Source organism: Candoia aspera, chromosome 1, assembly GCF_035149785.1.
Source record: "Candoia aspera isolate rCanAsp1 chromosome 1, rCanAsp1.hap2, whole genome shotgun sequence".
Taxonomy (NCBI): Eukaryota; Metazoa; Chordata; class Lepidosauria; order Squamata; family Boidae; genus Candoia; species Candoia aspera.
Genome location: NC_086153.1, coordinates 84,724,375 through 84,737,488, shown reverse-complemented (window position 1 = coordinate 84,737,488; position 13,114 = coordinate 84,724,375). Strand labels below are relative to the sequence as shown.

At 36.8% G+C, this 13,114-nt stretch overlaps 1 protein-coding gene across 1 annotated transcript in view; it reads right to left on the bottom strand.

Annotated features, from left to right (window-relative positions):
• The window catches only part of SYNE1 (spectrin repeat containing nuclear envelope protein 1), a 313,009-nt gene that overhangs the window by 97,540 nt on the left and 202,355 nt on the right, over window positions 1–13,114 (bottom strand). The window contains exons 94-101 of the mRNA XM_063293716.1: window positions 12,099–12,293; window positions 9,697–9,870; window positions 7,556–7,747; window positions 5,327–5,461; window positions 3,896–4,002; window positions 2,402–2,564; window positions 634–765; window positions 298–453 (exon numbers count right to left, since the gene is read on the bottom strand). Coding sequence (XP_063149786.1) covers window positions 298–453; window positions 634–765; window positions 2,402–2,564; window positions 3,896–4,002; window positions 5,327–5,461; window positions 7,556–7,747; window positions 9,697–9,870; window positions 12,099–12,293 — 1,254 coding nt within the window. The remainder of the gene's footprint in view (window positions 1–297; window positions 454–633; window positions 766–2,401; window positions 2,565–3,895; window positions 4,003–5,326; window positions 5,462–7,555; window positions 7,748–9,696; window positions 9,871–12,098; window positions 12,294–13,114) is intronic.

The following is a 13,114-nucleotide window of genomic DNA, read 5'->3' as shown; positions in this document are numbered from 1 at the left end:
ACATTCTAGGAATGCAAAGGGCAGCACCATACCTTTTCCATAACAATGGAACACTTTTCATCAGCAGAGGCCTGCCACAGCCACACAGAAGTTAGTTCCATAAAAGTTACGGTACACTTTAGGGACTGACTTTAATGCAAGTGAAATACCCTTTTTTGGCATAAGGTTCAGTACAGGTGCAAAGGTTTTTTGCATCTACTCTTCCATGATTAATGCTGATAAACATATCTTGTATAGCCTTATCTTTCAGTAAATGAAAAAGGGTCAGATTTAACTGATGGTTAACGACTCTCTTACTTCTTGATTATCAAGGCAAGTTTCTGTCACTTCAGGTAATAGGGCTGTGGCAACAAAGAAATTTTCTTCAACACCATCTAGCCAGGATGAGGTGGCCGAAACACCATTGTATAGCTTTTGCTCAAACTGCAGACTCTCCTTCTCTGCACCTCTAGCCTGAACAAATGAATAAAAAGGAAAAGAGACAAGACTGTTACTCTTTGGAGAGAGATGGGGTGGGGGGGGGGGAGAATTTTTTCTTTGTAATTATATAATTTTTTAAATCAATTGAAACTATTGTATAACTTACACTAAAAAACTGTAAGATTTTCAAATGAACAAAATAAAATATTCTACCTGGGAAGGAACATTTTTAAAAGCCTCATTCAAACCAACCAATAAAGATTTAACTGATGCTTTATCTTGAGTCTGCCCTTCTTCTTTGTGCAGCACCATGCCAGACATAAGCCTGTTTGGTCTACTGTAAACCTGTTAGGGGAAAAAACCAACGGTTAAAATATTTCAGACATATGAGAAAGATAAATGAAACTTCTTTTCATTTTCCCTATCCTGTTAAGGTTGTTTTATTTGTTTATTTATTTAACAATATGTGTAGACTGACCCAATAAAAAAATATTGGGTAGTAAACTACAAGAACAGTATTATTAATCAACAATTCAAACATTATAATCTGCCTTGCCCAAGTCAACTCCACTCACCTGGCCTGATCATCTCAAGTCCTCCTGAGAGTCTGTCACCTTTGTAAGGCTCATGCAATTTGTCTGAGTTGGCATCTCTTGAACAAGGTGGCCACATATTATGGAACATAAATGGCTTCTCTACCTCTAACATTCTAGAAGATTGTTAAAACCCTCCTAAACATGATTGGCTGTGGATGTTCCTCTGTGTATCTTCTTGTATAATGTGGGGGCTATTACTGAGTTGGCCTGCTGTATTCAGAAGCTAAGAAAGATTCATGTACTGACCATCTGCACATTCTCCAGCTATCAGGGAAACTTTCAGCCTCCTTGCCCATTCACAGAGGGTACATGAGTAAAAAAACTGAAAAAGTCTCTATCTTTAACAACTGAGAGATAAATGGGTTTTTAAAGTGAAAACAATCCAGTTGCTGAGATTTCTGTAATCTTTATTTTATTCCTTTTCCATAAACCTTATTAAATGAAACTCCAGGAAAATTGAATGCTAAAAGCTCGACAACTGCAATCTGGTTCACAACCCTTTCATTGTCACATGGGAGTGGAAATTTCAGCAGGCCCCCTTTCAGTGTTTGAACCAGATGTGTATAATCATGTTTGGTAAAGCAGTCACTAAAATAACCAAAATCCACATCATATACAGCCTGGGGCCTTGAGTGTGTGGATAATCTTTATTTTATTCCTTTTCCATAAACCTTATTAAATGAAACTCCAGGAAAATTGAATGCTAAAAGCTCGACAACTGCAATCTGGTTCACAACCCTTTCATTGTCACATGGGAGTGGAAATTTCAGCAGGCCCCCTTTCAGTGTTTGAACCAGATGTGTATAATCATGTTTGGTAAAGCAGTCACTAAAATAACCAAAATCCACATCATATACAGCCTGGGGCCTTGAGTGTGTGGATGGTCCAGCCTCTTGGTTATATTAACATCCATACATTGCTTACTTGGCAGCCATGCATATTTATCTTGTATTTATTTTGTATTTTAATTGTTTTAATTGTAATTGTTTTAACTGTTTTGTGGTTTTATTGTTGTAAGCCGCCCAGAGTCACTTGTTGAGATGGGCGGCTATAGAAATCAAACAAACAAATGAACAAATAAATAAATAAAGTTATAGAAAATAACCAGCACTTTGAAATGGTGCATCTAGTGTAGCAACCTCAAGATAGGGGTAATTCTAGAATAGTAGGTTGCCCCTGCTAGTACTCTGCCTGATTCATTTTGCACCAGCTGCAGCTTCTGAGTGTCTTCAGAGGCAGCCCCACATAGACTGTGTTGCAGTAGTCCCGATTTAGATGTCAGATGGATTAGGTTCTTTTACATTCCGCATGAGAAACATTGCTAAGCTACACCTTTAACACTGTTCATATGAAGAATCCCAAAATAATTCTGAAAGGCTACTTACTGGCTGTTCTTGTTCTTGTTCCTGTTCCAGAGCATTCTGCAGAAGCCTGTGCTTAATGCTGAATTCTTGATTAAGGCTTTCCCATTTCATTTTCATTTGATCTTCACCTGATGGCTTTTCCCCTTCTAAACTCAGTTCTTCTGTTAGTCTATCTGGCTTCTTGCTATCATATAAAATATAAATGCAAATCATGATAGTGGAATCTCAGTGATTTTACAGCTAGCATTTCATATGAACAGACAACCATCAAAGTTTCAATGACTTCTCAAATCATGCAAATTAGGGTGGATTGTTGGAAGGTGCTACATGAGAATACAAATATTTATATAACAAGACCTGACAATGAGCGTGCTGGCAGCTCTCTCCTCCTCCACAATACTTGCTTTTGGCTATTCAAAGAATTATGCAGCTGTCTGAACCACTGATAGCACTTCCTGACTAAAATTACAAAATATCTTTAGAGTAAAACTTGTTTTACTGGATCTCGGTGTAATGGAATGTGCATACAGAGGATCAAATTTGTAATGTAATTTATATCATTATACTAATTCTACACATCATTTGCTTCATTTTATATCATTTCATTATGCAAATCACCTAAATGATTTACCTCCCCAATCATTACAGAAATGAAGTCAGCATAGAAAATACATAAATTAATGCAAATAATGTAATCTGTGCCATTTGCATGATAATATCTTCATGCAAATTATGTAAATCCCCTCAATATCCTACTTTCCAATTTAGAGGATATTTGTGAATAATGGATAATCCTGCCCTTAATTGTTCCATTAAAATGAGGTTTTAATCCAGAGTCCACTGCAGTTGGGCAGCCAATAAATTTAAAATAATAACAAAAATAACAACAACAATAAAACTGTTATGTTGCTGTTTAAAACAATTTTTCATATTGATAAAAAATGAACTAAGTAGTAAATTCATTTTAAATTGATCTAACAATCCAAGAGGAGTTGTAAATTAAATATAGTAAATATTAATGAGTTGCTAAGGCTAAGGTTTTTAGATGCAATAAATTTATCCTAAACTATGCTGAGAAATGCTAATTTGGAGACTTCCATAAGAAGGAGACCCCATAGTTGTGAGATTTATGTCTGAAGCAGTCTTCCTGAAATTTTACCCTCCAGATACAATGCTACTATAATTTCAGGCATCCCCAGTGCATGGTCATCCCGGAGAGCATCAATTCAGGGAAGGCCTGTCTGAAAAGACCCTCACTGTGAGAGATTTTGACTGTTTCTGATATTTCCTATTATCAGCAGATTCATTCAATCCTATGTATATCATCTTATCTGGAACACCCTTATAAAAATGATTAGACAGAAAGAAATACTTATATACTTAATTCACAGATGACAAACACTTGAGTTTAATCTGTTACTTTGAATGTGAACTATTCTTTTTCACATAGTCTCTCTAAAATGGAATATATAGACATGATTAAGGAAGACAAAGTATTTAAACATATATATTCACCTAGAATAAGGCATATCTGAAAATGATTGTTGAGTTAAAATTTCTTCTCCGCGACTTGCCACTGAACGAAGTAGATTCTTTTGCTCTGCTAGCTCTTTCTCTAGTTCCTAAAAAAATAAAGGCAACTGCCTTAAGACATTTGTATTAATGAAAACTAGATTTATAACTGATTGGAAATATTTTACATAGAAAGAAAAAAGGAACTGAAATCAATGTATGTATATGTTTTTCAATAGCCACTGAGTTTGATTTTTTCCAGAGAGCCACTGACAGAATTATATGAACCCCTGTCAAGTTCTCCTAATGTTGGAATATCTTCTCTCCCACAGCCTTTCCAATGCAATGAGAAAGATGGTAGTGCCTCCTGTCCTCTCAGAGGCTTTACATACTGAGGCAGGAGGCATATAATTAGGTATGTAACATGGGACACATCCCTTCAAAAAAAAGTAAAGTAAGGAATAAAGTAGAGACATGTATTGCTGGGATCAATCTCCTGTAGGTTTTTATAATGTAAAAGCAGCAATGGGAGACAAATGAAGCAGATTAGGTCTTTGTTGTTTGGGGAAAAGATTAACCCTTTCATTCTGATTATTTTTTTTGAACAAAATGGTATCAAACTGCTATTTGTCATGGTGAAGAAAAAGAGGCACAACATTTGTAATATACAGCAGCTCTTATAATTTCCAGGGAGATTATTTCATCTCCCACCTATACATATTACCAAAATTTGCCTTGGGGCTGTATTCATCTGTGCTCTATTACTTCCAACAAAAATAACAATGAAGTGCTTGGAGCAGATGTTAAAATGTGGCATATTAAAAAATGGAAGAGGTTATAGGATGCAACAGAACAATAACCACTGTGGAAGGATTGTAGGAAGAGAGCTGTTAGTCTATAGTGGCACAAACTGTTATTGTATAGTAGGATCTTATTGCATAATAATGGAAGTAATAGAGTAATAGTAATAGAGAATCTTATTTATAGTGATGGAAGTCTCTGTATATTATAGGCTGTATTTTAGTGTTGTATGTTTAATTGGTCCAGTCATACATTTATTGTAGATATTCACAATTGGAAACAACAAGCAAAGACCTCTACATTCATGAGTTTATAAATTCCAAAATGAATAGGGTTCCAGTTTGGGCTGGAGACTGTGTGCAGAAATTTACACATTCAGGCTTATCCACAGCAGATATCCATGCCCTCTGTATGAAAATAAGAAGAGGGCTAGGGAAAGCTACACCATGTTGAGAAGAGTGTTAATGACATAGACACCCTGCACCTCAATTACACAGAGCCTCCTTCATGATTAATGAGTAAAAGAAGTTTAAGATAATTTCTCAATCGTCTAATATATCCATGCAGAAATAAACACAAACAAAATCTCTAAACACATTTAAAATTTGCATTTATTAAGTATAACATGCTCACTTTCTGTCTTTGTAGGATGCTTAGCTGCTGTTGTGAACGGGTTGTCTGTGCCTGTGTCAGCCACTCTTGGACACTGGGATCATGAGATGTGACCAGATCTGATTTACACTCCTCCTTTTCCTGTAAAGTTCCCTGCTTTAATGAAGAAGAAAAAAAGGGGGTGGAGTGTAAGAAATACAAGTAGAATGCGGATTTAGGAAAACAGGATTGCTATTTAAGGTGTAAATTTTCTAGTTCTTAGCATGATGATTTATATCCAGATTGAAGGCTTCCAAAACGGGAATCTGGGTTTCTAAAGAAAGTTTACTCAGAAGACAAGGCACCTAAGGCAAAAATCGGGGCTTTGGGTAGAAAACAGGAAGATTTGGCAAGAAATGGCTTGTTTTAATGGACAGAATCTCACCTTTTCAAGACACAGCTCTAGTTGACCTCTTTGTAAATAGGATGAATTAATCTGGGAATGTGAGAAGTTTGTTTACTGTACCTTGCTTACACTGATGCCTATTTTATGCAATTCAGAGTCAGATCTGTATCAAATTACTCAGAACAGCTTCTTAAATTATTTCCACATGCCTCACCGTATTATCTGCAGGGTTTTTAAAGGTTAATATCTGAAATTACATGGGCTTTTAAGCCACTAATTTAGATCAGGGTTGGAATTAAAAAAAGAATAGTATTCCTAATTTTAATGTTCTATTTTATCTGGCAATGTGATTTGGCATACTGGCCAAAAGTAAGTTTTACCACTGTTCTTCAAGAACTGCAAGTCTCTGGTTACTACCCCTGAAAAATGTCTTATGCTTCACCATTTAACTAAGAATTAAATATATAATAGGAGTCATGTGCCTAGAAAAAGATTACAAATGTCTGGAATAAACCACCATGTTGAAAACAAAATGACGTTTTGTTACTTTCCCTCACCTTTATGGATTCCTTTGAATGTGACAAAACATCAGACTGTGAACACAGTAAATTAAAGTTAGTGACCTACCACAAGGACAGTTATTTTAAAAAGAGGCTTGAAATGGTCATGGGTATGAATGAACTGCTCATTCAGAATGCTAGCTCTTCTGTGCAGAAATAAGCAAACCAATCAACCTGGCAGATGATGTCCTAATTCAAAAACTATGTTGAGAAGAAGTGGGAAGCCTTAAGGTGCATAGGCAGGTCCATGCATGCACTATATCCATAATGATCAATGAGATATAGACGACATCCATATTGAAACTGAATTATTATATCAGATATACTCTCCAAAACTAAAATGTGCACCCTTACTCAGTTAAAGGACCCTACTAATGAAAGCAGGTTTCTCCTCACCCATTTTCCTAACTACGTAAACAAAAAATGCTGTATTAGAATAAAACATTACCTGCCACCTTCTCTCTGATTTTAACCAGTTAACCACAATGACTTAGTAACTATATTTGACTTATGACTTGATTAATGCCGATTTATTTTGCTAAGGCCACAATATTTGAAAATTTGTCCAGAAACAAATAATATTCAGCAGAATAGAAGGAGGACAGACAGTTTGGTATACTGGTTAAGGCACCAGACTAGAAACTAGGAGACTGAGGATTCCAGTCCCAGTTACAGCTGGGTGACTTTGGGCCAGTCACTTTCTCTCAGCCCTAGGAAGAAGGCAAGTTTAGAAGGTGAACCACTTCTGAAAATCTTGCCAAGAAAACTGCGGAGACTGGTCCAAGCAGTTGCCAGGAGTTAAGACTGACTCAAAGGCATGTGTGTGTGCATGTGCATGCACACACACAAACACAGAGAAAATTAGAAGGTGGGGAATAAAACTGAGCAAGTAAATCAGATCAGGCAGTTTGTTATTTATTATGTCAAATATTACAAAAATTAGAAAGGTTACCCCAGAGTTCAGATTCTTAAGAGTAAACATATTTGCCCAATTCCTATATATAAACCCAAAGAATACCTTTAAAAGCAGAGCCAGTTTGGTCTAGTGGTTAAGGCACCGGGCTAGAAACCAGGCGATTGAGAGTTCTAGTCCCGCCTTAGGCATGAAAGCCGGCTGGGTCACCTTGGCCAGCCGTTCCCTCTCAGCCCAACCCACCTCACAGGGTGGTGGTTGTAGGGAAAATAGGAGGAGGAAGGAATATTAGGTATGTTCGCCGCCTTGGGTTATTTATAAAAATAATACAGGCGGGATAGAAAATAAATAAATAAATAAATAGATAAAACTAATTACAAAGAGCTTCTTACCTGGATGTTGATCTGTTTGTCATGAAGGATTCTCTGCAGTTCCAAAAGACTTCCCTTTAGTGTTCTGAGTTTCAGTGCCAGTTGCTCAGCCTCATCCTTGGTCTGAGCTTTTCCTTCCATGAGGAGGTTTTCATTGTGTACGGACAGCTCAGACAAAGCCACTACCTTCTGTTCAATCTCCACAAGCATATTCTGAAGCAGCAAAAACAACGAAGCAAATTCATACATCCCTAAGCATCCATCAAAAGCCTACTTCATCATTTCTTCTACTAAGAGCAAACCAAATTTACATTACTGCTCTGTGTTTTCTCCCCAATGTTCTCAAAAATATACTTAAGACATTTTGCATTTATTTTTCACCTGTAAAAAAAAATCTTCAAAAAGTAAACATTGTTTGAAAACAAAAATATAAGTAACAAATATATGCTGGATGTCACTGTTGCTTATATGCTTATTTCTGTTCCATTTCTTTAATGCAGCAATATGACAGACAATGACATCCCTAGATTATGGCAATAAGAATATCTCATTTAGTTTGGATGGCTTGTTCTTATTGTTCTACATGGCGTACTTCTGCACTTCTTGCCCTTCCTTCCCCCATTGCTCTGTTGAATTGATAAGCCTCTTCTCAAGAGATCTTTCTGATTGGTGCATAAATGCCCTAAGATTCTCTACATAATCTTCTTTCACGTAAGGAGCGACTTAAAGGGACAAATCTCTGGCATATTTATTTTAAATGCAGACAATTTATTTATACACAGTGCTAAATAAGCAATATTTTGACACTGACAAGCTTAAGGATTTCTGTGTTAAATTATTTGCTGTTTGAATCACGTTATATTTTTATAGGAATTCTGATGTTGACATAGATTTGAGGTATGCTAGCAGTTTGTCTAAAACTGTACCCAAAGGCAATTATATAATGAAGCATAGGTGTCTGGTAGAAACCACAGTGATGTTAAAGTGATGCAAATTACATATTTGTGTCATGACAACTACACCATTCTCATTGCATGCAAAGATGTCATGACACATATGACATTACTCTCTTCCATTTGCAATGAAGAAACAGGTAAGATGAATCAGGTAAGCCAACTTCCTTTTTAGGGTATCTTCCTTCTAAACATTGCTCTGTTTCTATTAACACAACTTTACTATGTTTTTCATAGATTATCTCTCATCATGGAAATCAGTTCACAAATAAGAATTTAGTGATTTGTTTCAGATTTTACAATAATCCTCGCCTTTACTTAAACAAAACAAAGCCTTGAGCTCTTATGCCTCCTTCAACAGGACAATCATTTAGAGCTTAGAAGGGTTCTCTTCCCTTTTTAAACTACCTGGAGTTTATTATTATGTCAGAACTGAAGAAACCTTTCTGAATACTCTGTAATTGGTTTTTATTAAACAAATTATGACCATAAATCATGGACTGACCTTGACTTGTTTCAACAAATCATAATTTAAACTAACTAGAGTTTACATTTCTTTAATTTAAGAAAATTAATTTTTCTTTTGAGAAATTATTCTAACTCTTCTTAGTTTAAAGCATAAATTCTGTACTAATGAATCATTCAAAAAATTATTTCCATTATAACTAGACTTTACTGTATGATATTTTAAACCTGAACAAATCACCCACGTTGACATTATCTCCTAGCAAAATTAGCTGATTAACATCCAACTTCACCTTTCTAATGTAACTGGGTATCATATTAAAATACAAAACATTGTATTTTCTGAATTAAAATATATAAATATACAGTGTAATTTGAAAGGCAACTTTGTTCAACTTTAGAACTCATGGCAAATTTTGGAAGTGATTGGGTATGGATTCAAATAACTAGAAGAAAAAAAAATAAACAAAAAATAAATTATTAGGATTAAAAGATATATATTTACATTATCTATTACCATATCTAATTTTTTATGAAAAATAAAACCCCTTAATTTTATTTTATTTTGAGACAAATATAACTGGCCCTATAGCATGCCTGTTGCTAAGAGGTGACACCAATTTGATGGCACATGATCAATGAAAAATAGAATTCCTATTGTGGGTAATGTTTAATTTAATAACACATAAGAAATTTCTGTTAGTACAGCAGAGATAATATTTGAACATGAAGATTTTTTTCCACCTGGCAGTCAACCAGTTGAGAATCCATATCCATAGGCTCCTCATCAGTCACCAATGTAGTGTTCAGAGATGCTTTTGTATTCAAAAGCCAGTGATCAAGTTCATCTGCTTCAGAGCGATACCTTTGCAGAGCCTGCTCTTGACGCTGTTCTTCTAGCTGCTCATTGAGTTTCTCCTGGGAATTAAATGCCATTATTTGCAATGTATTTGTTTTCAGATGGACAGAAATCTAAATCTAAGGATACGTGTGACAGAATTGAGCAGATAAATGTCTGCCATCCTGTTATGTGACCTCCTAGATCTGCAAGGTGGAAAAGTAGCCAGAATAGAAAAAGATAAGGGCTTTTCACACACTGAGTTTCTCATGGAGCATGGGGAGGAAGTTGAAATGGGCTAAAGAGCTGTCAGGAGGGGTGTTGTTGGGCTGAGAGAAGGAAAGGGAGAAAATGGCTAGCAAGCAAAATTGGATTGTTTCAGACTTCTGAAGTTGTGCATGTTCCTAGGTAATGGAAAATCACCAAAGAGGGGCTGGCACAATGTACATGGAAAAGACAACAATTTGAGAGATTAATTTACCCAGTCCAGAATTCCCAGGAGAGAAGATCTGAAGAGACAAGAATATTAATTTTTTTGCTGGCCATGAGACCTGCTAGTCCTAATAAATAACCTTTATTAAGTCTATGTGGGATTTAGTAAGAGCTGAACTCGCAATTTAAGTATAGCAATAGGCATACTGACATAGTAGCAGAAGTATTACTTTTACAGACCAGGAGATAATTAATCCTAGTCTTGTAGAGCAAATTGGGCTATAAATAAATTTGCTGCATTGCACTTTATTCTCAAATTGTAAGCAGGAGAATTTGTTTATTTGCTTTAGCTGAATGCTGCTTGCAGAGCTACCTAATTGAAGAAGTCACACTCTTAGAGAAATCAAGGCTTTTCCTGAAAGGTTATGAAAGAAATAAAAAAGAAAGGAAAAATGTTGAACTGGTTCACAAGGAGTTACTTGTGTGCTATGCTTTTTCTGTCCAGTTCAACCCCCCCGACACACACCCCAACACACATCTGTGACTATACACATGATTTGTTAATAGTGTTATACTTATGTAACAAAAAATGTTACTAGTGGGGCAAATAAACAGAATGTAAGACATGCACTAAATTACTATTTGTTCAAACCCCACTGGCTTTCTCCTTTATTAAGGGAATTGTTCTAAGTATGGTACAGAACTGAATCTTATAGATTATATTTTTACCAAGCACACACACGCACACACACATTACAATATACATATTTAATTTAGGGACCGCTTTACAAATACTGTACATATGCAGGTGATTAGTAAAGGTAAAGGTTTCCCTTGACGTAAAGTCCAGTCGTGTCCGACTCTAGGGGGCGGTGCTCATCTCCGTTTCAAAGCCTTGGAGCCGGCGTTGTCCATAGGACACTTCCGGGTCATGTGGCCAGTATGACTCACGGAACGCCGTTACCTTCCCGCCGAAGCGGTACCAATTAATCTACTCACATTTGCATGTTTTCGAACTGCTTGGTGTGCAGAAGCTGGGACGAGCAACGGGAGCTCACCCCGCCGCGCGGTTTCGAACCGCCGACCTTCCGATCGACAGCTCAGCGGTTTACTTGGCACTTAATGACCTGCAGCTGAATGTATGTTCAATACTACTGAATACCACTGAAGTCCTGAAAGGCACCATGGGAGATTTAGCTTGATGCTGTATCTCATCAGGTTATGAACATGTATGTGCCATAATTTGCTGTGATTCTAGCAAATGAAATTGAGGGATAGCTGAAGTTCTCAGGCACTTCAAGCCTTCCTGTTGCCCAAGCCTTCTGATCTCACAGTGAAAACAAACAGGACTTGCAAGAGATTTCAGACAATTTATAGTATCAGAATAAAACTGCCACTAGCACTAGAGCTTCCTCACCAGCAGAGAAATACAGATCAACCAACTGGTGCACATTTGCCAGCTCAACCTCTTAATTCTGAGCTTCTTGACAAAAACAGTTTGAGCAAGGGATATGGAGTACTTTTCATGCAGCAACCTGCCTATCCTACTTGAACTACAACCCTTCAGTGGTAATACCAAAATGCTGGGAGGTGTTGACCCTATCCTGTGTGAAAACAAGGAGAAGCACTGTTGCTTCTACAGCAATATTGCAGAATGGGAGTTTCTTGTGTGCAGCAAACCATGCAACTGAAGCATGAAGGAGCCAGGACTTAGTACCATGGAAACCACCAGCCACAGTGTTGTTTGATTATGGAGGTGGAAGGCATCAGCTTAATCCATCAACATATCTGCACTCCCCTTTGGAAGTTCCCTTTGAAAGATTTTACTTATTTTACTGAACTATAAAATTAAACCCTACTTTCAGCATCCTTGTACCTCAAGAAGCTGCTGTTTTCCTGAAGCTTTCATCTTAATAGTGGCCATTCTCTCCGCTAACACAGTGAGGGTGGACTGCAGAGCCAGCTGCTCAGCAGCATCTGCATCTAATGGCTCAGACACCAGTTCTTCTGCTAACGAGGTTTGTAGCTCACTTATTTCCTCTTGGAGCATCAGAATTTCATCCATCAAAGCCTATTAAAGACAGACGTTAAACAGGACCAACTTAGTTACCTTATTGCTGAAGAAACAGCTCTTAAAAGATTAATACATTTGAACTGCTGAGTTCCAATGAGTATTATAAACTAGACTCTGAGTAGCCCATGTCATTGGATCCAGTACAGTGAATGTGGTCCACAGAGGAAAACAAGATTTTATATATATATATATATATATATATATATATATATATATATATATATAAATAATACCCAATCACATAAGCATCTAGACACCGCACAATTACAGTCATAAAATCACACCAAAAACCCGTGTTAGGAACTGATATATCTGGATATTTTTAACCACAATATGTTAATTTATTTAAAATTAGTGAGTTAGATTCAGACTTGTGGCACCTCCACATAAATAAACACCAGCCTTGGCAATGGCTTTGTCCTGGCTTGCTACTGTATCCTCTGCTTTATGGTCCATTCTCTCTGGCACCCAGTCAGAACTCTCTCCAATAGGCCAATGGAAGGATGCAAAAAAAAAAAAAAGCCTTTCACAAAAAAGATCCCCTCTCTTCCCAAGCTCCTCTGAGGGACTGGCAAGGATGGAGGTGGGATAGTGGTGAAATAGAAGGCTAGAGGAATGCACAGAGAGGCTAATGCACTTTTTGTTAATGGGATGGGATTTGTTTCACATGATGATTCAACTGAACAGCCTTGTTTGAAGATTATGTGGGCCTCCCCAGCCTGTCTGGAAGGGGATCAAAGTTCAATTCATTTCCTTACCTGCACTTTACTACAGTAAAAATGAAGATAATGAGTACTTGGCAAACACATAATACCTTT